The 26,540-nt window shown below is 42.7% G+C and overlaps 1 protein-coding gene across 3 annotated transcripts in view; it reads left to right on the top strand.

Annotated features, from left to right (window-relative positions):
- Nucleotides 1–21,805, top strand: part of SLC35A5 (solute carrier family 35 member A5) — a 51,195-nt gene extending 29,390 nt beyond the window's left edge. For all 3 annotated transcript variants that reach the window (XM_073563801.1, XM_073563800.1, XM_073563798.1), the window contains 5 exons: nucleotides 755–853; nucleotides 16,632–16,765; nucleotides 17,562–17,629; nucleotides 19,280–20,027; nucleotides 21,479–21,805. In XM_073563801.1, coding sequence (XP_073419902.1) covers nucleotides 829–853; nucleotides 16,632–16,765; nucleotides 17,562–17,629; nucleotides 19,280–20,027; nucleotides 21,479–21,547 — 1,044 coding nt within the window. In that variant the 5' untranslated portion in view covers nucleotides 755–828 and the 3' untranslated portion in view covers nucleotides 21,548–21,805. The remainder of the gene's footprint in view (nucleotides 1–754; nucleotides 854–16,631; nucleotides 16,766–17,561; nucleotides 17,630–19,279; nucleotides 20,028–21,478) is intronic.
- Nucleotides 21,806–26,540: the final 4,735 nt, after the last annotated feature.

Raw genomic sequence — 26,540 nt, 5'->3', positions numbered from 1 at the left:
TGTCTGTTCTTGCTAATTGTGGAGGTGTTGAGCAGATAAAAACCGACATTAATTTAGGACACCCTTATCTGGGGTTTGTAAACCAGGCATCCCCCTTTTAAAGGCATTTTCCTGTTAAACCAAGTTATTGCATTTTCACTGGATACTAGGGGTTTGATTACTGAAACTCCCACAAATCACCAGAAGAGGGGCTTTTGTTATCCCCGTGCACATGCCTGACCAGCACTCCACTCATTCCTTATAGGAATGCCAAGACCAAGCAGTTTGGCATGGAGCGGCAGTCGAGTATGTGCACTGTCGCTCTATTCTAGCCAATATAAGAGACCTGTGCTGGTTATTGGGGCAGGTTTCAGTTGATCTAGAAGTTTTCACCTATCCTATATAAAGATACACTCTTAAACATGGTATATAATGGATTGGAAAAGTTGCAATTTTTCAAATTTTTCTGTAAATGTAGGCCAGATAATGTACATTTTTTGGCTTTCTGTAAAGCTTTTCCTTTGGCAGATGGTCTGTAGCCAACCGAACTGTTCTAATCTTACATTTTTACATGCAGGATAATTGTTTTTTTTTTGTTTTTTTTTTTATAGGTCCAACAATGCTTGGTAATTTTTGGTGTATGCTAACAAAAATCTATATCTAATGCAGTCGTGTGTTTGATATACTTTTTTAAATGAAAATTTAATGTGGGACTTGAGCCCTTGACACCGAATTTGTATAAGCGTGTTGCAGACTTGTTCTTTGTGTTTTGCAGATAATACATACGACTATGTTCCCGCCACAGTAAATGTGTGCGCAGAAGCCGTGAAACTCGTATTTTGTCTGATAATGGCTGTTCGAGTCATTGTGAAGGGTAAGCTTTCCGCAGTATATTAGTGTTACACTTCAGTTGTAACCTGGAGCTGTGACTTCAGGGTTCACGGTTTTCTTTCTGTACTGTGCATTTTAAGATCTATCCTATTAAAGTTATTAAATGGCACAGTATAATTCTGAGCAATCCGTGTGCCAAGTTATTGCGAAAAATACTGTGCAACAGAGCAGAAGGCATTAAAAACTGAATAATGGACCTTGAAAAATGCCACTTTACATTGTCAGCAAGAGCACAACATTGAAAATCTTCATAGTTTGGGATGATAATAAACATACCAGTCCTTGAAATCAAGGAGCAGGGCAAGGAAAAACCAGTAGCCAAGAGAACAAGAAAGGAGGCAGAATAAAAACGAAAAAAAAAGAGAAGAATGTAGGGGGAAATGAGAGAAGAATGTTACGGAGCTCTTAGTTAAAGGCCACAAAAGGGAAAAGAGATCGTATGCCTTGAATAGAATCTAACCGCAGCAGATTGACTAAGTGATCTTGTTTATTATTTCCCAAGGCACTCGGATGGCAATCGCACTGCATTTGGATGTAAATTGGATGCTAGGTGTTAAAAATGGGATTTTATTTGCATGAAAAATGCATGACACTTGCCTGACACTAGTCCGATTTGGCAAGAACAAAATCGGATCGGTTTTTAAAGTCACTAGTGTGTCCTCCAGCCTTAAAGTGAACCTGTCAGCAGGATTGTGCTCAGTAACCTATTGACAGTGTCAGGTCAGTGCCGTTATACTGATTAAAATGATACCTTGGTTGATGAAATCTGTCCTGTGGTTGTTTCAATCTTTATTTGTAGTTAATGATCTGCTCGTGCTCCGGAGCGGCCTATGGGGGGGGGGGGGGGTGTTATGCGGTGCTCTGCTTTACATATTCATTTGTATGGCTTATAACAGGTCACTGATCCCTCAGTGGCCTGACCTCTATTTTCCATACTGTAACTTATTTTTTTGAGTAAAAAAAAAAATTATATTCGCGCGGAGCCTGCGCTGTAGCCTGACAGGATCTGTAATATATCCATATATTCATTTTATTTAGTGATGTAAATTTCTTGAGAAAAAACGAAACAAAAATTCTTCCTCCAAAATCACACTGGCGGCGCCTGCGCAGTAGCATAATTCAGAACACTACTCTGCAGGCGACACTGCCATTCTGCTTGAGTAAAAAAAATTTTGTCTCCACCAAAATGGCACCAGCCGCGCCTGTGCAGTAGCATCTATCAGCAATCCGATAAATGCAACTGCGCAAGCGCCGCCAGCACTATTTTAAGGAATATTTTTTTTTCCTCAAATTTATATAAATAAATACCGTATATACTCGTGTTTAAGCTGAGATTTTTCAGCCCATTTTTGTGGGCTGAAAGTCCCCCTCTCGGCTTATTCGCAAGTCATATACCGGGGGGTGGGTCAGAGACACTTCTCTGCAGCCCCTGCGTCTCCCTCTGCCGTCTGCTTCCTGCATTCAGCGGTCACGTGGTACCGCTCATTAAACTCATGAATATGCGCATATTTAATTAGCGGTACCACGTGACCATCTGAATGCAGGAAGCACACGGCAGAGGGAGACGCAGGGGCTGCCGCTGCAGAGAAGACCTTGCGCTAGGAGGGGTGAGTATGACGGGGGCAGAGTGATATTCACCTGTCCCCGTTCCAAGCCGTGTACCGCTGTCTCCGGGTCCTCCTGCTGTGACGGCAGAGGGCTCGAAGATGTAGTCAGTGCGCGCCCTCTGCTGTCAATGCAGAGATCCGGGAGACACAGCGGTGCACGGCTTGGAACGGGGACAGGCGAATATCACCACTGCCAGGGGCTCAGGACACCGGCACTTGGCCCCCAACGACGCAGAGGTCAGTATGTAATTTTTTTTTTTTTTTATTGCAGCAGCAAATAAGGGGTATTTATGGAGCATCTTATGGGGCAGCATTAACCCTTGTAGAGCAGCATATGGGGGGTATTTATGGGGCAGCATTAACCCTCGTGGAGCAACATATGGGGGTATTTATGGGGCAGCATTAACCCTTTGGAGCAGCATATGGGGGGTATTTATGGGGCAACATTAACCCTTGTGCAGCAGCATATTATGGGGGGTATTTATAGAGCATCTTATGGGGCAGCATTAACCCTTGTGCAGCAGCATATGGGGGGTATTTATGGAGCATCTTGGGCCACCATTAACCCTTGTGCAGCAGCATATGGAGGGGTTTTATCTATGGAGTATCTTCTTGGACCACCATTAACCCTCAGCTTATACGCGAGTCAATACGTTTTCCCAGTTTTTTGTGGCAAAATGAGGGGAGTCGGCTTATACACGGGTCGGCTTATACACGAGTATATACGGTATATGGATATTATAGATCCGGTGATGAATGGAATTATTTTTATTTTCCCCAAACAATAAGTTATACAGCATGTAAAATAGGGGGCAGGTCAGTGAGGGATCAGTGACCTGTCGGCAGTCTGCATTATGAATACTCAAGCAGAGCACTACATGAAGACCCCCCACAGGCCGCCCCGGAGCATGAGAATCTCCTTAACTGAAAACTGAAAATAAAGATTAAAAATCAACCACAAGACGGATTTCATCAATCAAGGTATCATTTTAATCAGTATAACGGCGCCAACCTAACAGTGTCTGTAGGTTATTAAGCCCAATCCTGCCGACAGGTTCCCTTTAAATCCTTTGTATGCATAACATTGTTTACCTCCTAATTTCTGCCTTGAACTACACTCTTTACCAATGATGTATAATCACAATATGGACCATCGTGCTTCAATGCATTTAGATTGTAAATTTAGGTTATAATTTATTAATTTGTTATAATGTATTAAGATTAGACTATTTCTTTGTGTTTTTAACTCCCATTCAGACCAATGCATGTCCATGGTTACAAGCTACAAACTAATCCTGCTGTGGTCTTGTTACTGCCCTCCCTCTGCCCACCATCGCCCACTTTCTCTATATTCAAACTGAGCTTGATCAGATGCCAGCCCAACAGACACACAGCGTGGTTCCACAATGTTGATGTCAATGCAAGCATGTGTCCAACCCCATGAGAGAGAATGAATGGGATAGAACATGGCACCTGTACCAACTAATAATTTGTATATAGAATACATGAAGATTTAAGTGTGTTGTCTAAAATATTAATGGCTTATCACTAGACTGGCCATCAATATTTATCGGTGGGGATCCATTTCTTGGCATTCTCTGCGATCAGCTGTTTGCAGTGGCCAAAACACTTATGTGCTGGACCCTCTTCAATGTTTACATTGCTCCACCTATCTGTTCTCCATCTTTTTAGAGCAATATACTGGAGTGTTGTCCCATTGAGTTGAATTTGGTACAATGCTACTAATGCCTCCAGTGTCCATTTTTGACAGCCGAATTTGAAGTGCGTGCTTCAGGGGGCACACCATTCCACCCACCCTTCGGCCCCCATGCAGAGCCATTGTACGGTGCTGTTGGTTTGCCAAGGCACTCATGGGCCTACTGAAGGCCCCCGTGCCTGCCATTACAGTGCTCCTGTGAAGAGCATCCTGTGACTGTCCTTTATTTCATCTTTGTACCACATTATTGTGGTATTGTAGTATATAGCACAGCGGACTAAAAACAAAGTTAAAAATGTTTTAAAAGTTTTTCTAAAACTCCATTAAAAACAATAGGTATATTTGCTATTGTTCCACCTTTAGAAGTATAATGTACCAAAGTGTAAAATTATCATGTACGGTAAACACTTAAGAGAAAAAAAAATTGATACTTCAGAAATGTGTTTTTCCCCTTCTCCTATGACCGCACCACCTGAGAGAGGGTATCCGCCCATCAAGGACAGGAAACCTACTGAATAGGAGTGGTACCTCTCCTCCGCATCAGTTTGGTTTCTTGTCCTTGAGGGAACCTAGGAAGAGAGATGTACATCGGACTTTACCCAAGTCTGGCGGGTGTCCAATACGGGATGCCTTCCATAGGGGTGAGGTACCACTGGCCACAAAGTGCCATGCAGGCAGAGACCTTTTGGTGAAAGTCTCTTGCCGACACGAGGTGTCGGGGCTACTGGAATACCCCCTGCTGAGTGCATTGGGACATGCTTCCAGGCTGTGCGCATGCGGGGTACGCTTGTGGAAGATACGGTGCACCCCAGTAACGCATACACAGGGCTTGCAGAAGCTCCATGGGCACAGCGCGCCGGATTCAAATGTAATAATTGACCCTGGAAACCCAGAGGGCGGACAGAGGTGTGCCTAGACCATCCCCAGTGTGTGAGGATAATTGCAGTATAATGGTGGCATTGGCAGCAGTCCTCCTTCGTGGATATGCAGCAACAACACCAGCAGCGTGTCATTGCTAGGCACGAAGCAATGACAGTCGGACAAGCAGCGATACCAGCCAGAGGAACAGGGCAGGCCATGAATCTACCAACCCCAAGGGAGAATGTTCTTGTGAACTGATCCAGCCTTCATCTCAGTACCCCTAGATTGATCAACCGAATGGGGAGTGATTTTTGTGAAAGCTCACCATATTAAATAGGTCCCTTTTCTGTATGCATTTTTACTAGGAAAGGCCCATGAAATGTTGTGACAAGCAAAATAATAAAGAATGTGCTTTGAGCAGGTATGGGTTACACAGCACATATACAAAGAGACTATGTCCCGATTGCATTAAAAAAAAATTTCTGAAGAAACCCCCGGTTTTGCTATGGACCGAAAGTCTATAATTTAACTTGGAACAACTGAGAATTGTGGATTCTAAGACCCCCTAGAACAGTCCAGGACATCATGTTTGGGTGTTTAGAGCAAAAGAAAAGGTGATGATTCACAATCAATGAGAGGATTAAAATACTTATTGACAGGGAATGTAAAAGACCTGAGAGAAAGGGTCCACTATCATCTTAGTCAAAAAGAAGGTGCCCCTTTGACGAGGAGGAAGCAGGCATATGGGAGAAGACCCCTAAGATTGATGCTGCAGTAGTTAAGTCCTGTAAAAAGTCTACATTGCCTTTTGAAGATCTTGGCACTCCTAGGGACCCCCTTAAAACAAGCATAGGAATCGTCGGCAGGGGCATTAAAGCCAGCAACGTGCACAGCCAGATCTTTGATGGTTTGGTTACTACAGCTCGAGGATCAAATCAGGAATAACACCCCTAGGGATAAGTTCCTGGCAAATCTTCCACTAACGCAGGGAGCTGCTGCCTTGCTCGCTGATACTTCTGCAGATTGTCAGGTTGACAGCCTGGTCATCGAATCTATCAAATGTGGCCCGTAGAGCATTGTGGCTCAAGAACTGGCCGGGGGATGCTCAACCTAAAACCAGATTATGCTCAATCCCATGCAAAGGAAAATATATTTTTGGCTAAGCACTGGATGATATTTTGGACAAAGCGACAGATACGAAAAAGGGATTTCCCAGTGTGTCCATTCCACAATATGAGTTCCTTTCGTAGGTTTAGATATAACAGGGACAAGGAAGGATAGGCAGCTGAGAAGCAGAGGCTTCTTGTTCGGTGGCCTTTCTGCTGAGGCCATAAAGCCCTCTAAGTGACAGTCTTCCCCAGGTAGGAGGAAAGCTGTCCCACTTCCGGCCTGCCTCGGAGAAGATCTCATCCAATACCTGGATTCTGAACATAATAAAGTCAGTGCTGAAACTAGAATTCAGGGGTCTACTCTCCAGCACATCTTCCGGATTTCATCTCCCAGAACTCCTTTGGGGCAATTAGTTCTGGAAGCGGAAGTACTAGGCTTACTACAGAAACAGGTTTCAGTGGAGGTGCCGGTTCAACAGCAGGGGAAAGGATTCTATTCTCCCTCATTACTGATAAGAAAACCCAACTATAACTTCAAAACTATAGTCAACCTGAAGGGACTAAACAAGTTTCTGGTCAAAAAGCCCTTCAAGATGGAGTCTATAAGTTCGACTATAAAGATGCTTTTCCCAGGCTGTTATGAGTGTCCTGGACTTAAAGGATGCTTATTACCATGTCCCAATGCATGTGAGAGACCAGAAGTATTGGAGTGTAGCCTTGTATATAAAGAAGCAAATCAGAGGCACTTTCAGTACAGGGCCCTACTCTCCTGTCCATCCATGGCCTCAAGGATATGTATGAAGATTATTCTAGAGGTAACGGCACATCTCCGTGAACGAGATGTTTTAACGGTTCCTTATCTGGAGTATTTTTTAATGATCGGCAGATGAATAGAGGACTGCAATCACCAGCTGATGCAAGTCAGAGCCAGCCTGACCCAGCTAGAAATAAACCTGTTGGCAAACAAGTGAAACGAAAAAACAAAAAAAAGTTGTGCTCTCTAAATCTGAGAGATCATATGCAGTGGATGCACTACATATTCCCTGAGACTTAAAACTAGCCTATGCCTTTCCCACGTTAATGTTGATTCCAGCAGTACTAAGGAAGATTCGGGAAGAAAGAGCAGATGTCATTTTAATTCCTCCATTTTTGCCCAAGAGGCCATGGTTCTTATGGATGAGGATGATGTGCTTGTCTGATCCCTGGATTCTCCCAGATATCCCTGACCTCCACAGGCAGCACCCAGTTTGTCATCCCCAGAGGGCAGGCCTTCATTTGATGACCTGGAGTTTGAGAGGCCGCTATTAATCCAAAAGGGCTTCTCCTTGACCTTAGTCTCTACCCTGTTGGAGAGCAGGAAGCCAGTAACAACTAGGATATATGGTAGGACATGGGCAAAATTCTTGTCTACTTCAGAACAATCCTTGGGTGGGAGAGTTCCGATTAAAGGCCATATTAGTTTATTGAAAAGGGTATGGTATGGAGATGGACCTGGCCACTAGTACCCTTAAGGTGCAGGTATCTGCTTTAGGGGCCCTATATAATTAGAACCTAGAGGAAGATAGGTGGATAATTGTTTATTAAGGCGTGTGATAGATCAAGACCAATACCGGCCCCAAAAATGCCTCCTTGGGATCTCCACCTGGTCCTGGAAGCACGAACAAGATCTCGCTTTGAGCCCTTAGAGGAATTACCAGCCAAGATAGTCATACTAAAGACAGTGATATTAGTGGCCCTAACATCAGCCTGCAGTGTCAGTGACTTACAGTCAACCACCTGTTTACATAGATCATGGAAGATAGAGTTATACTGAGACCAGATCCAGCATATCTTCCAAAAGTAGCCTCTAATTTTTACAGGAGACATGACATTGTTCTCCCCTCTTTTTTTAGCAACCTAAAAATGCAGAAGAACAGAGACTTCATTTGCCAGATGTTAAATGGGTCCTGGTACAATATTTATTTAGCCATCTCAAAATGATGGTGAAAGTTAGTCCTTATTCGTGTCATTCATTTGGAAAGGTTTCAAAGTAACAAGGGGTTCCATAGCTAGATGGATTAGGGACACTATTAGCTTAGCATACGCAGGGCTGTGGAGTCGGAGTCGGAGTTAGTTTTGGTTGGAGTCGGTAGAAATGTACCGACTCCGACTCTAGCTTTAAAAAAAAATGTATTAATATTTCATAATTGAACTTTCATATGAATTTTATAAATGTTACTCAAATATATATGTTCTATCAAACTATGAACAACAGTGATAAGCAGTTCTGCTGGAGATAGAGACATTTCTTACTTCTTGTGTGTCACTGTTCTCCACTGCCCTTATCTAATCTTATACTTGGTTAACCTCATGCTGCCCCAACCCCCCTACTTACAATGTATGAAACTGAAAGTGAAAATGTGTTGCAAATTCTTAGTAGTAAAGCTCCTCCTCTAGACTAGATCATACTAGGTGTGCGTCTTCCAAGCATCTCACAGCTGCCTGCTACTCAGAAGAGGAAGACTGTAAGAAGTATTATCCTTTCAACAAACTGCATCAGTTAACTGTGAGTATATGAGGAATAATAACAGTATTACTGACCACTATATCAGTTGTACGACCTGGCAATAATTTTGTACAATTTTTTAGGAAAAACAATTGTCATTTGGATTGTGAATGCAGAATTAAAAACCTGAGAATGTCAAAGAAGCATCACATTAAATCAGCTGTATTTGAACATTTCACCATCACTCAAGATAGAAAACATTATGTCTGTCAGTGTATGACAAATGATCCAGACGAAAACAAATGCTGTGAAGCCAAGATGAATGCATATTCAGGCAAAGATAAAAATGCTCCTACCAGAGCTTCTAATCTAAAGAGACATTTACAGCGCTTTCATCCAGAAGTACTGAAAGCAGTGGATGAGAAAGACTGCATCCAAACCAATGAACCAGTGCCCAGCTCTTCCAGCCAAACAAAGGAGCAGAGAACTTTGCAGCCATCAGTTGCAAGATATTTTGTCAGTGACAAAGTTACTGTGACAATGACAGTAGATACATTTAAAAAACAGATCATAGAGCTTGTTGTAAAGGATAGTGTGCCTATTTCATTATTTTCACGACCAGCTTTTATGTGTCTGAATGGGGAAATGGCCCGCAAGCTTGGTGTTTCTCTGGAGAGAGAGAGTATTAGAAAATTAGTAATCCTGCACACGTCACAGAGTGAACTATTTTGCCATCAATGTCCAATTTGTTTGTGACAAAAATGAAATAGTTACCAAGACATTGGCAGTAAAAGACACCAAAGCTCATCACCAGTGAGTTTCTCCAGGTCTTGGTGGAAAAGGTTCTGCAAGACTATGAACTTAAAAAAGAGCAAGTTCTTTCTGTCGTAACTGACAATGCTTCAAATATGATAAGTACTATTAAGCTAATGAATGAGAGTAATGATGGTGACCAGCAGCTAGAAGAACATTCTGGGTCCACAGACACAGAAATGTTTGAAATAGAGGAACACAGTATTGTAACTGAGGAGCAAACCGAAGTTGCTTCAGATGAACAGCAACATGATAGTTTAGATCTTGTTGAAACTGTGTCAATATGTTCTTTCATTCATCACATGCGCAGTGTTGTGCATATGCTACAGCTGGCTATAAGACACAGTCTGCAAGAAGGACATGCTGCTGCACTGATTGGCAAGGTGAGAAAATTGGCTACTGTTGCCAGAACCCCTAAAGTTGACTCAATTTTGAAGAGACGTGCTGGAAAAGGGGCAATTATTGATCAAGCCACACGATGGGGCAGTACTTACTTAATGATTCAGCGCTTGGTTGAACTGAAAACCTTTCTTGTAGACATGGCTAACCCTCAACTGACGCTAAATGAAAGTCAGTGGAGTCAGGTGACTGAGCTGGAAAAATTGCTAGAGCACCCATTTACAGTGACTAAAAAATTACAAGCAGAGGACTTAACTCCAGGTATTTTCTTAAAGGAGTGGAAGAACCTGATGTTTCGCCTGTCCCAAAGAGGAGGGTTAATTGCAAGTGGCATTGCTACATCAATGAAACGGAGAGAGGAGCTACTATTACAAAATAACATTCTTTTGGCAGCTGTTTATGTAGACCCAATGCATCGGATTCTTCTAGATGATCAACAGCTAAGTAAAGGAAAAGAAGCTCTGTTTGAAATAGCAGTAAGAATGAAAGGGTTGCAGAACAGTCAGGAGGAACAAGAAGAATTTGGTCGTCCTGCCACATCTTCACCCTCATCAACTGATGAAGAATATAATTTCGAAAAATATTTGGATCACAAGGACCGTGCAAAGCGTTCCCGCATAGAAGAGGAGTCATCCCCATCAAGGAACACAGCCAGTACATTTCAGCAGAATTTTTCATGTGCACTAAAAAATTGAGAAATTTGACCGTAAATCAAAAATAACAGGGCAACAAGCGATTCCTCTGTATCCTGACATTGTCAGAGATGTTGCCCGAGTGGTTACTGCTTTGCCACCAACACAAGTTAGTGTAGAGAGGTTGTTCTCTGCTCTCAAAATAATTAGACCAGATTTGAGGGCATCCATGAAGGAGGATCTGACAGAGGCAATACTTTTTCTGAGGACAAATTTATAGATTTCTTCTTATTAACTGCATAAAAGTGTTTATTGCATATTTACTTACAGTTTAGAAAAGTTTATAAAAGTTATTTGCTATATTCTAATTGTATTCTAATAAATGTAGTTTTTGCTCTAAGTGGTCTGATTACTTATATGATGGTGAAAAACTGAATAAGCACGATGTTTAATATTTTACAACAGTAAATTTGTTGTTATGAATTGGCCATTTATGAAGGAGCCGGAGTCTGAGTCGGAGCCTGATAAAATCCAGGAGTCGGAGTCGCAACTGTGGCTTACCGACTCCACAGCCCTGAGCATACGCCTCTAGTAATATACCAGTTCCAGAGAACTTGAAGGTTCATTCCATCAGGACCATGGGAACTTCCTGGGCTGAGAAGGCAGAGGTGTCGATCGACAGGATATGTAAGGCAGCGATATGGTCTGCCCCTTCTACCTTCTATAATCATTATTGACTTAATCTGTCTTCTGATGACCTGTCCTTTGGGGAAAACGGTGTTACAAGTGGTGATCCCTCCCTATGGTGCCTTGGTCAATATAAATCTCTCAGGTGGTGCTGTCATGGGAAAAGGGGAAAAATCTTAAGGGCCAGTCACACTAAGAGATATCGCTATAACTAGTGACGTTATAGCGATGTTAGCGATATCGCTGTGTGTGATACTTACCTACGACCGGCTCCCCTGCTGGTTATCGCTGATCGCGCGAGAACGTTCAGGACTGTTTCTCGTCGTCAGCTTCCTGCGGCGCTTCCTGCTGTGACGACGAGCGACGCGTGGAGGCGGGCGGGAGGACGCAGGATCGCCGTGTCTGACAGGTAAGTAGCGACCCCCGTCCCCAGCGATGTCGCTGGTGAGATCTGCCTATGTGGCAGCTCACTAGCGACCACTTAGTGATGTACCAGCGATCCTGACAGCGTCATATCGCTGGTCGGGATCGCTGGTACATCGCTAAGTGTGACAGTACCTTTAGACACTTACCGGTAACTGGATTTTACAGAGCCCGTGACAGCACCCTTATATTTACTCCCTTCTTACCACTAGTTGTTGTGTACTACATAGGGGTGTAGAAATGTAGATTGGTGATGATTGTGTTAATGACTGTCTGGAGGTACTCTCATGCTCTGAAACCCAGCTGATGCGTATGAGAGGTACCGCCCGTTTATTTAGTAGATTTCCTGTTCTTGAAGGGTGGTGTTGGCATTCTCTCCCCAGAGTCCTTTTGCGGTTGTTGTGACACCGACGCCCAATCAGCGCTGCCGTCACTGTCCCCGACTTTGGACAAATTGAACATGAAAAGGAAGCAAGAGATCAGCTGCAGCCCGGACTTCCTCTTTATGTTCAATTTGTACGAAGGTGGGGACAGTGGCGCCACCGCTGATTGTTGCGACACGTGACCTTGGCCCCCAATCGCACAAGGGCTCCGTGGAGAGTGAGTGCCAACACTGCGAGAACGCTGCCAGCACGGAAGTATAAGTTTTTATTGGGACCAAGCGGGGAGTACGAGCAGTGGTTGTCCTATTAGTGGACAACCCCTTTAAATGGGTGATTTGTGATTCAATGACTTTGGTTTCAGGGAGGTTAGACGGGAGTAACTTGTATTCATTCATGGTTTGTAGTTACTTGCCTATTTATTTTTGTCTTGTGAAATCCCCATTAGTAATATGTGCTACATGATTGACAATGGCATCCAGTGTACATCTTGTCACATGTATGCAATCCTTGACCAGCGGATTGAAGGGCATACTGCTGTATGAGGTGTGGGCACGTTGTACATTTGGAAACCCAGGAACTGTATCTAAGTGAACAGCTGCCAATGCTGACATCTATTGACAATATGGAAAGGAGTTTAGCTGCTCACTGAGCAAGTGCTCGCTAGGGTAGTTGTGGAAGGATCGTAGGATCATAGTACTGAGCTTCAGGACAATGAGGCAGCTACCTGGGTGACAGAAGGCAGGGTAGAGGGAAGAGCACCAGGGAGACTAGTATTGATCTGGCGCACCCAAACAAGTTTGTTTAGTTGGCAGATGAGGGGAGTTTCAGTACAGGAGTAGCACTGCTGAAGCAAGACATGTCCCCTGAAAGCTGGAAAGTGTCTGCTCCAGTAAGGAGGGGAGTAGGAACCCAGGGCAGGCCAGATAGGTGTTGGTAGTGGGGATGCCGTTATTAGAGGAATAGATAGGGCAGTCTGTCACAAAGACCGAATGATGTGTTGTCTTCCTGGGGCTTGAGTTTTACACATCGCTGATGGGGTTAACAGATTACTGGAAAAGTTTGGGAAGGACTCAGGTCATGGTGCACATCGGCACAAATGGCAAAGTTAGAGGTAGTTTGAAGGCCCTTAAAGATGACTTCAGTGAATTAGGTTGTAAGATTAAAGCAAGAACATGCCTGTACCAAACCAGAGAGGTAGCGGGAGATTAAGGAGGTGAATAACTGGCACATGAAATAGTGTAGGAAGGAGAGTTTTGGGTTTCTGGAAAACTGGGCTGACTTCTCTGTTGGTGTGGGACCCCTGAGGGTTCAGTCGCCACAGAGGAGGTACTGCATCTCATCCAGAGGTGTGGTACCCCACTCTCAGGTAAGAAGGGAGCACCACCCAGGACTCTAACACCTGCACCCAACACAGACTATTGCAGCAGGGCACCCTGGATGTACCCTAAGGGAGGATGGTCTCATCCCAGGCTGGGTAGAAAACGGTGTTGGGGGAGTGGGTGGAGAAGGTAGGAAGGAGGGAGGAGGAGTCAGTGTGGTAATCAGAGAACGATTAGATTAGAGGGTCAGTCTGGAAGGGGAAGTGGGACTGACAGCAGCTTGTCCCCAGACAATAGAAAGTGAAGAAGGAAAGAGAAGAAAAGGCTCCAGGAGTGGAGAGGAAGAAGGGGTCCTAGGGATAGTGAGAGATCCATCCGTGGGGCCTGTATCTACCTGTCTTCAACGGGTGGAGGGACCGGGTCGCAGTGGGGTACCAGCCCCTGAGACTAGTGAAGAATCACCAGACTGAGCTAGCAAGCCAGAGACAGGGGCACCTCTAGGTGCTACAGCCAGAGTTATTTCACTGAAAAGGCAGCCCTATAGGAGCATGGCGCCGCAGAGAGGACGTCGCCCGTCAAGCTCCAGCTGCTGGCTCGGGACACTGACTGTGAGGTGTTAGGCAGGAAGGGAGGAAAACCAGCACAGTGAGACGGCCAGGAGAGGGACATGTAGAAAGGAGTCCTGGAAAGGTGCATCCCAATCTAACTGGGAGTTGGCTGAACCCCTCACCTGGAGGACACAGTGCCAAGCGGGCATCTGTACGCACCAGAACTGTGAGTAACGCTTTGAAAACTGCACCCAGCTGTGTCCTCTGATCATTCCTGCGTCACCTGCCCTGCACCACATTCTCCAACTTCACCTTTAACATCTACATCCAAGCTGCCCTGGGATACAGCTCTACCTGTGGAGAGCTCAACCATCTCTGCTACCCTGTCACCATCCCAGAGGATCTTCATAGCAGCGTCGGTCCCCTGACCGAATACCACAGGTGGCGTCACGCACACTTTATTATAAACGTTACAAAGTTTATCTCCTTGTAAATATCCATTTAATTGGACGCCCAGGGCTACGGACTGGGTCACTGCTGCCGTGACATCCCCTTTAAGAACTGACCGGCCCGATACCGAGTACCCCATGGTCCTAGCGGGCGATCCATTGGCTATAGGATCTACACCAGTGCTGGGCTGCACCTGAATGGGGAGTGTGCAGATGTGGTGGGGGAAAGAATGTCTAGAAGGTTGGAGGAGTGTTTAAACTATGGACTGGTGGGTGGGCAATTACTGTATAGCTTGGGAAGAGTGTGCATAAGTAATGAAATTGTGTGTGGCATGGGGGAGGGGTTAGGACAGTCAATAGCCTAAGCAGGTATAGAGGAACCAAGAAATACATAAAGTGCATGTACACTGATGCAAGAAGCCTGACCAAGAATATGGAGGAATTAGTATTAATACTGTTGAAAAAAAATTATGATGTGGTGGGGATAACTGGGACATAGCTGGACGAAAGCTATGATTGTGCTGTTAATTTACAGGGCTATCATCTTTTCATTAATGACCGTACAAATAAGTGAGGGGGAGAGGTTTCGTTATATTTAAAATCGTCTCTAAAACCCAACGTATGTGCTGATATACAGTGGGGGAAATAAATATTTGATCCCTTGCTGATTTTGTAAGTTTGCCCAGTAGCAAAGACATGAACAGTCTATAATTTTAAGGGTAGGTTAATTTTAATATTGAGAGATAGAATATGAAAAATAAAATCCAGAAAATCACATTGTATAAATTATATACATTTGCATTTTGCAGTGAGAAATAAGTATTTGATCCCTCTGGCAAACAAGACTTAATACTTGATGGCAAAAACCCTTATTGGCAAGCACAGCTGTCAGACGTTTTTTGTAGCTGATGATGAGATTTGCGCACATGTCAGGAGCAATTTTGGTCCCCTCCTCTTGGATTTTTTTGGACTATAAGACGCATCGGACCATAAGATGCACCTTGGTTTTAGAGGAGGAAATTGGGGAAAAAATAATTGAAGCAAAAAATGTGGTCAATTCTGTACTTAATATCCCCATCTTGATACACATGGCCCCCTCACCTGTATCTTGGTATGCATGGATCCCTCATCTGTATCCTGTTATGCATGGATCCCTCATCCCTATCCTGGTATGCATGGCCCTATCCCTATCCAGGTATGATGGGGCCCTATCTCGTCCTGGTATGCAGGGCCCCCATCTTGTCCTAGTATGCATGGTCCCATCCCTATCCTTTTATGCAGGGACCCCATCTCATCCTAGTATGGCCCCATCCCTTTTCTGGTATGCATGGCCCTCATCTTGGTAAGCATGGCCCCATCAGAAAATATTAAAAAAAAACAAAAAAAAACAAACCATTACACTTGCCTTCCTGCGCTTCCTCGCACTGTCCTGCTCCAGTGCCAGCAACTGCTTTATGCTTGTAAGCCGCGCATGGCAGGGACGTCATACGCTGCTCACACAGAGCACAGTTGCCGGAATACTCATCAGGACTGCGCGCATAGAGGAGTGAGTATTCATTGCTCTTCAGTAGCGTGCAGTGTCAGCCACCGGTTTCCTACTGCTGCATGCGGTCACATGTGCTGCTACTTAATAGATATTCGTTTCTCTTAAGTAAGCAACACACGTGACCTCCAACAGCCTCAAAATCATAATGATTTAGAGATGATCTGCAAAGAGGAGTGGACCAATATTCCTCCTGACAGGTGCGCAAAACATCATCATCAACTACAAAAAAAGTGTGACTGCTGTGCTTGCCAACAAGCGTTTTGCCAGCAAGTATTAAGACTTGTTTGCCAGAGGGATCAAATATTTATTTCTCACTTCAAAATGCAAATGTATATAATTTATACAATGTGATTTTCTGAATTTTATTTTGCATATTCTATCTCTCAATGTTAAAATTATCCTACCCTTAAAATTATAGACTGCTCATGTTTTTGTCAGTGGGCAAACTTACAAAATCAGCAAGGGATAAAATAATTATTTCAAATCTATAATTTGTTTTGCAAAAAATAATTCCTAATACAATTATGTCGAAAAAAAAAATAAAGGTTACGTGTGTTGGAAGAAGGGTAGGGCAAAAACGAAAGCACAAAAATAAAAGAAAAATCACACAGTTGGTAAGGGGTTAATGGATAACAAAACAGGGTGTTGCTTAAAATAAGGGTATGCTGTCTGGAAGCTGGACTACTCAACTGTATAGCAATGTATTATGACTTTGTATTCCATTTTGCCATCTTTTTCACTGCATGTTCTATTTTTTTTTATGTACTTTTATGTATTTTTCAGAAAAGCGATCATTGCGATGCTCCTCGTACTTTACAGCGAAGGAATTCTGCCGGTACATGAAATGGGCTGTGCCGGCGTTTCTCTACTTTTTAGACAATCTTATAATTTTCTACGTCCTGTCCTATCTACAGCCAGTAAGGGATAAGTATATTTTTTATTGTGATGTGAAATATTATACATACACAGTTCTGGAAGGCATTCACTTAACCATTGCAAGTTCTGAACTTTCCCTAAAAGCGGCAGTAGGATGCATATGTGTAAATAAGAGGTTCTAATAGGTATGATATTAAAGGGATTGTTCCACTACTAGGACCACCCCTTCTTGATCTAAATACTTGGCGCCAATTTTATAAAAAAAAGCTTATACGCGCCTCCCATGCCGGCGCCAATACAGCAGTGTTGGAACTCGCGTTTCCTGTGTTCTTGTGTGATATGACAAGTGAGCCTGGCGCGATCAGCGTTGGCATCACTGTCCCCGCCTTCGGACGAACCCAACATCAAGAGAAAGTGAGAGAGAGCCCCAGCCCTGACTTTTTCTTGGATGTTCCGTTTGTCTGAAGGTGGGGACAGTGATGCCAGCGCTGTTTGCGCTCCAGGCTCACCTGTCATATCAACCACACGAGAACATGGGGAATGCAAGTGCCGACACTGCTGGAATGGCGCCATTGCGGGAGGTGAGTATAATAGGCTTTGTTATTTTATCAGGGCCTAGAGTAGGGTGTGAGAGGGGGCTGTCCAAGTAGTGGCATACTTCTTGAATTGTACTTTTCATTGGAGGTCTTTTTTTATACGAATTACCTTTCATTCTCTTTTTTTTTTTTTTTTTTTTTTGTTTACCTGAAAATTGATTGAAAATGCTTTGCATTACTTTATTTTCATCTTTTTTTTTTTTCTTCTAAATGTTTTTTTCTTTTTACTTTCTCCTTTTAGGCTATGGCAGTATTGTTGTCCAATTTTGTTATAATTACAACTGCGTTGTTCTTCAGGATCATATTAAAGTATGTAACCTTCAATGTATATATTATTCTGGCCATTTTATATTTCTCTTATTTACTGGATGACCTACACAAATTAAAACATAAAAGCTTTTACCTCAGAAAACTTACTGTATATACTCACGTATAAGCCGAGATTTTCAGCCCATTTTTTGGGGCTGAAAGTCCCCCGCTTGGCTTATATGCGAGTCATATACCAGGGGGTCGGCGGGGGAGGGGGGCGGGGGTGTCAAGTCATACTTACCCCCTCTGGCGCGGTCTCTGCAGCCCCCCTGCTTCTCCCGGTTCAGGCTCCTTCCTTCAGCGGTCACATGGTACCGCTCATTAAAGTCATGAACATATGCATATTTATGACTTTATTGAGCGGTACCACGTGACCGCTGAAGGAAGGAGCCTGAGACTAAGAGAGAAGCGGGGCTGCAGCGACCGCGCCGGGGGGGTAAGTATAAGCTATATTCACCTGTCCTGGGTCCATCACTGCGCGCTGCTCTGTCCTCTCCGCGTCCTCTGTCTGTGATATTCAGGTCAGAGGGCGCGGTGACGTAGTTAATGCGCGCCACGCCCGCTGCCTGGAAGTCACTGACAGCACGCGGAGGAGAGGACAGAGCGACGCGCAGCCATAGAGTGGGGATCGGTAAATATCGCCAGTGCCGGGGTCCTGAGCCAGTGGTAACATCAGATCCTGTCACCGCCTGCTCAGGACACTGGCACTGGGCCCCCAGCAACGAGAGGTGAGTGTCATTTTTTTTTTTTATTTGCAGCATTTTATGGGGGCATAATTATGGAGCAGCAATATATGGAGACATAACTATGGAGCAGCAATATATGGGGGCATAACTATGGAGCAGCAATATATGGGGGCATAACTATGGAGCAGCAATATATGGTGGCATAAACTATGGAGCAGCATATGGGGGCATAAACTATGGAGCAGCATATGGGGGCATAATCTATGGAGCATTTTATGGGGCAGCATATGGGCCATAATCTTTGGAGCATTTTATGGGAGCATAATCTATGGAATATCTTATGGGGCAGCATATGGGGCATTATTAACCTTTGTGCAGAATTATATGGGGTGCATTTTGTATGGAGCATCTTATGGGGCCATCTTGGACTGGTATGGAGCATTATATGGGGCTCCTGATTCAATTTGGAATTTCAAAAACATTTAACCTACTGATGTCTCAATTAATTTTACTTTTATTGGTATCTATTTTTATTTTTGAAATTTACCAGTAGCTGCTACATTTTCCACCTTAGGCTTATACGCGAGTCAATAAGTTTTCCCAGTTTTCTGTGCAAATTTAGAGGGGTCGGCTTATACAATTAAAACACATTGAAAAGTTGCCACATTTTTTGCATCACTGTAGATGAGCCTGGGTTGGACAGGGCAAGGATAGGTCCACCCATCAAATTCAGCAAATGTGCCGGTGTTTATGCCAGAAGTCTACCCCAGTCTCTAATTGAGTCTTTCGGTAAGACTGGCATACTCAACCCCAGTCATGATGAATAAGCCCCTAAAACTTTATTGTATTTGTCTTTGATGACCTTTAATATGAAAATAAAGCTTATTTTTTTAAGCATGTTCCCTTTTAGAAAAAAAAAAAACCTGAAAAACTGATAGTTTCGGCCTTTTTTTCTCTCTTTCAGGCGACACCTTTCTTTTGTTCAGTGGGCATCTCTCCTAATACTTTTCCTATCCATAATGGGCCTCACATCCCAGAATGGAGCTCACAAAAACGTCTCCGTCCATGAAGTTCACCACATTTTCCATTCCATACCGTCCAACAGTTGCATTTTTGTGGCAAAGTCTGATGCCGAGAGCCATGAAAGCAGCAATCCAGCGATACAAAAGACATTGAAGTTTATCCCTCTTGGATTTGGACACTTTCTGATTTTACTGCAATGTTTTATATCAGCTCTGGCAAACATCTACAATGAGAAAATCCTGAAAGAAGGGGACCAGATTTCTGAGAGCATTTTTATTCAAAACAGCAAACTTTACGTGTTTGGCGTTTTGTTCAATGGACTCACGTTGTCTCTTCACAGTGAGCACTTCGACAAAATAAAGGCCTGTGGATTTTTTTATGGCCATAATGGATTTTCAATTGCTCTCATTTTTGCAACTGCATTTGTTGGGTTGTCAGTGGCTTTTATACTAAAATTCAGAGACAATATGTTTCACGTCCTCACAGCACAAGTGACAGCCGTTATAATTACAATTGTGTCATTTTTTGTATTCAATTTTAAGCCCTCACTGGAATTCTTTCTCCAAGCCCCTGTGGTTCTTCTCTCCATATATATTTACAATGCAAGCCAAATAATAGAATCCAATGGCCCCCCACAGCGGGAAAAGTTAAAAATAGTAAATGGAGATGTTTGGGAACACTCTTGTGGTGTAAGTATTTTTTTTTTTTTTTTCTTTTCTTCACTTTTTTGTTTATGCAACTTTTTAACATGACAATTATAAATATTCATACAATATTGCAGTGAAATACTTATGCCAGGTAATATATTACTTAACGGTTAGGATATTTTTCTGTGTGAAGTAGCCCCTCTTATGCACAAAGATCCCCATTGGTCACAGAAACTATAGGGCTAAAAGCGGGCACACAAATGGCGCAACACAAGGTCTGTGGGTCTGTACATTCATGAGCGGAGCACATTTACCCTGTTAGTTTAGCGATCCACGGGAGTCTCTGCTGTCTGGCTTGCTTCTCATTTCCATGTGCAAATGAGAATAATGATGATCCCTCTACACAGTGACATCCCTTCACATATTTGTAGACCGCTAGTAAGTCTCCTCTTAGCCCTCTTTTTTGGAAGCTGAACATTCCCAGATCCTTTAACCATTTGTCATAGGACATACTTTGCAGTCCGCTCACCATCCTGGTCACTCTTCACTGAACTTTCTCCAGTTTTTCAATGTCCAGAACTGGACACAGCATTCCAGATGAGTCCTGAGCGAGCAGGAGTATAACAATCGGGCTATGTAGTCTGGATCGCTCCGTACGTATAGCAGCAATGTGGCTATGTAATTTTTATTTTTGTAGTTATTATTTTTGCAGATATCTGTGGAAAATGAATCCACAAAAAATGCCAATAAGATACAATATGAATGGTGTTTCCCTTTCTTCAATCATTACAGTATTTATATATATATATATATATATATATATATATATATATATATATATATATATATATATATATATCGGACTGTTTTGTTGTTTTCTTTCATCAAGGGCTTGACTATAAACAGCAGTTTGGACTGGAGGCTGCATTCTCCTTTTTATTTATTTATTTTTCCCTACTTTTTCTTCATTAACTTATTTTAAGGATTTACCTTGCACATTGTGCCCCACACTAGCTCATAACAGACCTCTAGGAGGGTATTTCAATAATTAAATAATTTTAATTATTGATGATTTTCACTGTAATTTGGATTGGCTTATTAGACTTAGTTTACAGGACAAATTCAACCACCTTACTACCCTGCAAAGCTACTGCACCCTCCCGATACCCAGTGATCACATGATCACTAGGATGGGAGGAGGAAGTGCTTGGTACAGGGATCAAGATGGAAGGCAGAAATGCAAATAGACCATCTCTGCCTTCTCTATGTGGACGCTGAAGGTTTCTGATGGTTGGCTCCTTGCTGTTGTTTTTGTAACAATGTTTTAAATCGTCCTTGCGGAGTAATATGAGGACTAGCTCGACATTTTAAAATATTGGGTGGTCTGCAAATAAATGCTCGTGGCCACCTACATAAACATTTTTTGGGCGGATCTACCCACTGAAGTTCCCTATTTTCTGTTGTAATGTTTTTTCTTTCTTTTTTACCTGTAGGATGGGGAAGAGCTTGAGAAGTTAACCAGAACAAGTGACGACTCAGAGACTGATGAAGACATTTTTTAACACATTAGCACAGACCTCAAAAGAAAAATGGGGGCCAAATTTACTGATGTACTCTACCGTATTTTTGAAAATGGTTAAAAAATGGACACTTTGTTTTGTTTTTTTTTTCAACATAACTGTTTTCATGGAGAAAATACAGGGGTTTGCACAAGAAGAGCAATATTTATTTGGAACGGGTATTCTATTAAGAGTGAATTTGGGAAGCAAAATGTGAAAAATAATGTAATGATATTTTTAATAGGGTATCTTGTCACATAATCTTTGGTGTATTGACGTTTCTTGGCCCTGAAGCCTCCTAAAGAGATCTTTACTCCTTGTCGATCTTTACTCCTCCGATTCCTAGTTATCAGGGGTCTTCTTTTGTTCCAGTCCCTGCAACTGTTTAGCGCTACTTAGTGTTACTGTATCGGGCTGAACGTGCTTTGGGAGGTGGAATCTTGAGCCTGAGTCTGTGGTTGTAGTGTAATGTGTGTGAACATGGCCTTAAAGGGGCTTACATTTCTTCGAGTCCCATCTCTTGGTCTTTCACCGTTTTTGAGAACGCAAGTCCAGAGCCTGATCAAATTTTGTCTTGTTCATTGAAGGCCTTAGTGTTATCTTTATTTTAACAAATATGTTGTGAACACGATTTTGTGCCATTTACTAATGAGTATTACAGGTTCTCCTTCTGCAATTCCTCGCAGACTTAAAGGTAACTTGTCATGTAAAAAAAAAATGCAATTAACATGCAGATATTGGGTTAATCTGCAGGTTAATATCCTGAAGCTGCCAGGCGCCTGCACTGAGAGCCCCGCTGCCAGGAGAAAATTAACTTTATTCCTCCCTACAGGCTCCAGCTTTTGAGTCATAGGTGTGCAGCTGAAGGGGCTTCAGTCACCGCTCTGTTTATAGTCACTAGTGCCTGACAGATGGCTCTAATGCTGAGCACCTGAAGCCTTGCTGGATGCATCTGTGAAGGGTTAATACTAAAATCAGAGTTTAAGTTTCACTTCTCCATTCCTCTGTAGGTTTCGTTTCTTAATTTTTGTTGTTGTAAGATAAATTTTTATAATTGGCATGGGCTGTCATGAAACCAAACTGTTCTCATCAGGTACAAAGATAAGGGAGGCGGGGTGTAAAACTCTGAAGAATATGCCATTATACTACTTTCTATTTAGGTACGGCCGTCTCCGTGTGGTCATTTGAGTTGCTGGCAACACTGGAATAATTTGGAAAGCACTGGCTCAACCATGAAGGGTTAATTTAGCCCTCCCTAAATAGCTACCTCGACACATCTGTATGGCTGAAAGCTGAAGCCTGCCAGGAGCAATACAATTCATCTCCTCTCAGCAGCGGGGCTCTCAGTTCGGTTGCCTGGCCTCTTTGAACTCTGTTAACCTGTAGATTACCCAATAGCTGCAGGTTAATAATGTTTTTTTTTTTTATTTTACATGACAGGTTCTCTTTAACACCTGTCCTCTTTTCAAAATGGCTTCTGATGGGGAAGCATGTTGCCAGACCTGTTGATTAGCCTCATCTTATTAGAAGCAACCGTTTGCATACCAAAGCTTTTTTTCTGATTGGCGGAGGCTGATGGAAAGTCTGGTCACATGCTTCCCTTTTCGAAACAGGAGAGTGGTGCAGTCTTTTGGGAAGGCTGTACTACCTAATGTAGGAAAATGTAGAGAGAGATGGCTCAGCCACTGCCAGGTTCGCAGGCTGGTGTTCCCCTCATAGATGTGGGTGCCTTCTTTGGGACGCTCGCCCATCAGGCATTTCTTATCCTTTGAATGCCTATTTAAAGGTTGCACTTTTTGCCTAGAATAATACTGCTCATCAAACATGGTTCTAAAAGATATTTTTACATGTGTGCCTTAGTCTTTTCCAAGTAGACTATCTACCTTGCTGGAAATTTTTGAATTTATTCCTGAAGTTACATCTCAATAGATGAAAGCATACAATTACAATAATAAAGTTGGCACACAAGGTAAAAAGAGGGGGAAAAAAGCAACATTTTCGCAAATAGAATTTTAGATTACTACTTGTGTCAATGTAATGTGCGCTCTGTGAGTGCGTCTCTGTGCACTTTGCATGCATGCTTTCATCTTCTTGCTTTCTGGTTCTGCATCCATGATCGCTTCATTGTAGTGATTGACCAAAGGTGGTATGGTTCTGTCCTACCCACTCAGCGGTACTCTGCCATAACACCTCTGCATATGAATGTGCACTCCGGATCTAAATCCCCAATATCCTAGGCACGTAGGCCCCAATTCATCACTGCCATTATCTACTTTTGTGTGTTTTGGGCCTTTTCTTGTTTGCACCCAATTCATTATTTTATTTGCACCTTTCTGTTTATTGTCTGTTTTATTAATGACAACTTTTTAAATGTCATAAAAATGTGTGTTTTTGAGTACACCAGGATTTTGGTGCAATTTTTGTGCTATTTTTGCAACAGGTGTGACATTTCAGACAGTTCAAAACAGAAAAAAAAAGCACTTTTGACTTTGTGACAATTTCATGAATCGAGTGCAATATTTTGAAGAATTTTTCCCCAAATATGGAAACTAATACAACACAACAAAAACGGAAAATGACTTAAAAACCACTGAAATGATGAATCAAGGTCGTAATGTCAAATTCCAAGGTATTGATTGCAAATGGCAATTGGTTGTCTCTAAAATATTGGGTTTTTCCTTTTTATGTTTAGATTAAAAGAAATGCATATAGGGAAGAGGGAAAAAAAAAGTTTGTGGAATTGAAAGTGGCACCAGCATTGCTCCAGCCTGCTTCCAATGCTGCCGGTGAATTGCTACAATTTGCCATGGTTTCTGGTGTAAATGGCTGTTGGCTACAGTACTGCATCAGCCGCAAGGGATCCAAGAGTACAGGCAGGCTAGGATGTTTTGTACAACTTCAACCTAACGGTGCCAATCTGTTTTTGGGTTTTGTATGATCCCAGGGGGTTCATGGAGCCTGAACTGCATAGAAAACTCTTAGTTGATGCTGAGGACGTCAGACTTGGTACTTCCGTACTGCATGTCCTCCCGGTTTGCTGTTTTGTTGGTGCTTCTGTCAGTTGGTCAGAACATAAAGGCATGTGACAAGTCTTAGTACTACAGTGGTGGCCAAAAGTATTGGCACCCCTGCAATTCTGTCAGATAACACTCATTTTCTTCCTGAAAATGATTGCAATCACAAATTCTTTGGTATTATTATCTTGATTTAATTTGTCTTCAATGAAAAAGCAAAAAAAGAATTGTCCTAAAGCCAAATTGGATATAATTCCACACCAAACATAAAAAAGGGGGTGGACAAAAGTATTGGCACTGTTTGAAAAATCGTGATGCTTCTCTAATTTGTGTAATTAACAGCACCTGTAACTTACCTGTGGCACCTAACAGGTGTTGACAATAACTAAATCACACTTTCAGCCAGTAGACATGGATTAAAGTTGACTCAACCTCTGTCCTGTGTCCTTGTGTGTACCACATTGAGCATGGAGAAAAGAAAGAAGACCAAAGAACTGTCTGAGGACTTGAGAAACCAAATTGTGAGGAAGCATGAGCAATCTCAAGGCTACAAGTCCATCTTCAAAGACCTGAATGTTTTGTGTCTACCATGCGCAGTGTCATCAAGAAGTTTAAAGCCCATGGCACTGGGCACTGATTTCAACGCAAGATTGTGCGGATGGTGGATAAAGAACCTCGACTAACATCCAAACAAGTTCAAGCTGCCCTGCAGTCCGAGGGTACAACAGTGTCAACCCGTACTATCCGTTGGCGTCTGAATGAAAAGGGACTGTATGGTAGGATACCCAGGAAGACCCCACTTCTTACCCCGAGACATAAAAAAGCCAGTCTGGAGTTTGCCAAAACTTACCTGAGAAAGCCTAAAATGTTTTGCAAGAATGTTCTCTGGTCAGATGAGACAAAAGTAGAGCTTTTTGGGAAAAGGCATCAACATAGAGTTTACAGGGAAAAAAAAGAGGCATTCAAAGAAAAGAACACGATCCCTACAGTAAAACATGGCGGAGGTTCCCTGATGTTTTGGGGTTGCTTTGCTGCCTCTGGCACTGGACTGCTTGACCATGTGCATGGCATTATGAAGTCTGAAGACTACCAACAAATTTTGCAGCATAATGTAGGGCCCAGTGTGAGAAAGGTGGGTCTCCCTCAGAGGTCATGGGTCTTGCATCAGGACAATGACCCAAAACACACTTCAAAAAGCACTAGAAAATGGTTTGCGAGAAAGCACTGGAGACTTCTAAGGTGGCCAGCAATGAGTCCAGACCTGAATCCCATAGAACACCTGTGGAGAGATCTCAAAATGGCAGTTTGGAGAAGGCACCCTTCAAATATCAGGGACCTGGAGCAGTTTGCCAAAGAAGAATGGTCTAAAATTCCAGCAGAGCATTGTAAGAAAATCATTGATGGTTACTGGAAGCGGTTGTTGGAAGTTATTTTGGCTAAAGGTTGTGCAATCAAATATTAGGGTGAGGGTGCCAATACTTTTGTCTGGCCCATTTTTGGAGTTTTGTGAGAAATGTTCAATGATTTCATTTTTGCTTCATTCTCTTTTGTGTTTTTTCCTTGCAAGCAAATTAAATGAAGATAATACCAAAGAATTTGTGATTGCAATCATTTTCAGGAAGAAAATGAGTAATATCTGACAGAATTGCAGGGGTGCCAATACTTTTTGGCCACCACTGTATACAGTACTCACTAGTTATAGAGGACCTTCCATGTCTTTCTTCATTCAGCAATTATTTTCACCATGAAATTACAATTCTTGAGCATCTTTCTGTTACTCTTTGCCATTCCTCTGTAAATCCAAAAAGTTGACAACTGGGTGTTGCCCCTTTAACAAAGAAAATAGTGGATGTGTCTTAGTATTCTGACACCGCCGGCAATGAATGGTTAGTGTCAGTGCTTAGGGACACTCCCCACAACTCTTTACACTCTTGGTCTCATAACTCTTAAACTCTCAGCAATTTTTAAATTGGTCTTTCATT

This window comes from Dendrobates tinctorius, unplaced genomic scaffold (genome assembly GCF_039654945.1).
Source record: "Dendrobates tinctorius isolate UK_male_01 unplaced genomic scaffold, ASM3965494v1 ptg000398l, whole genome shotgun sequence".
NCBI classification, from domain to species: domain Eukaryota; kingdom Metazoa; phylum Chordata; class Amphibia; order Anura; family Dendrobatidae; genus Dendrobates; species Dendrobates tinctorius.
The sequence above is the reverse complement of the archived record's forward strand: the minus strand, read 5'-3'. Positions and strand labels throughout refer to the sequence as shown.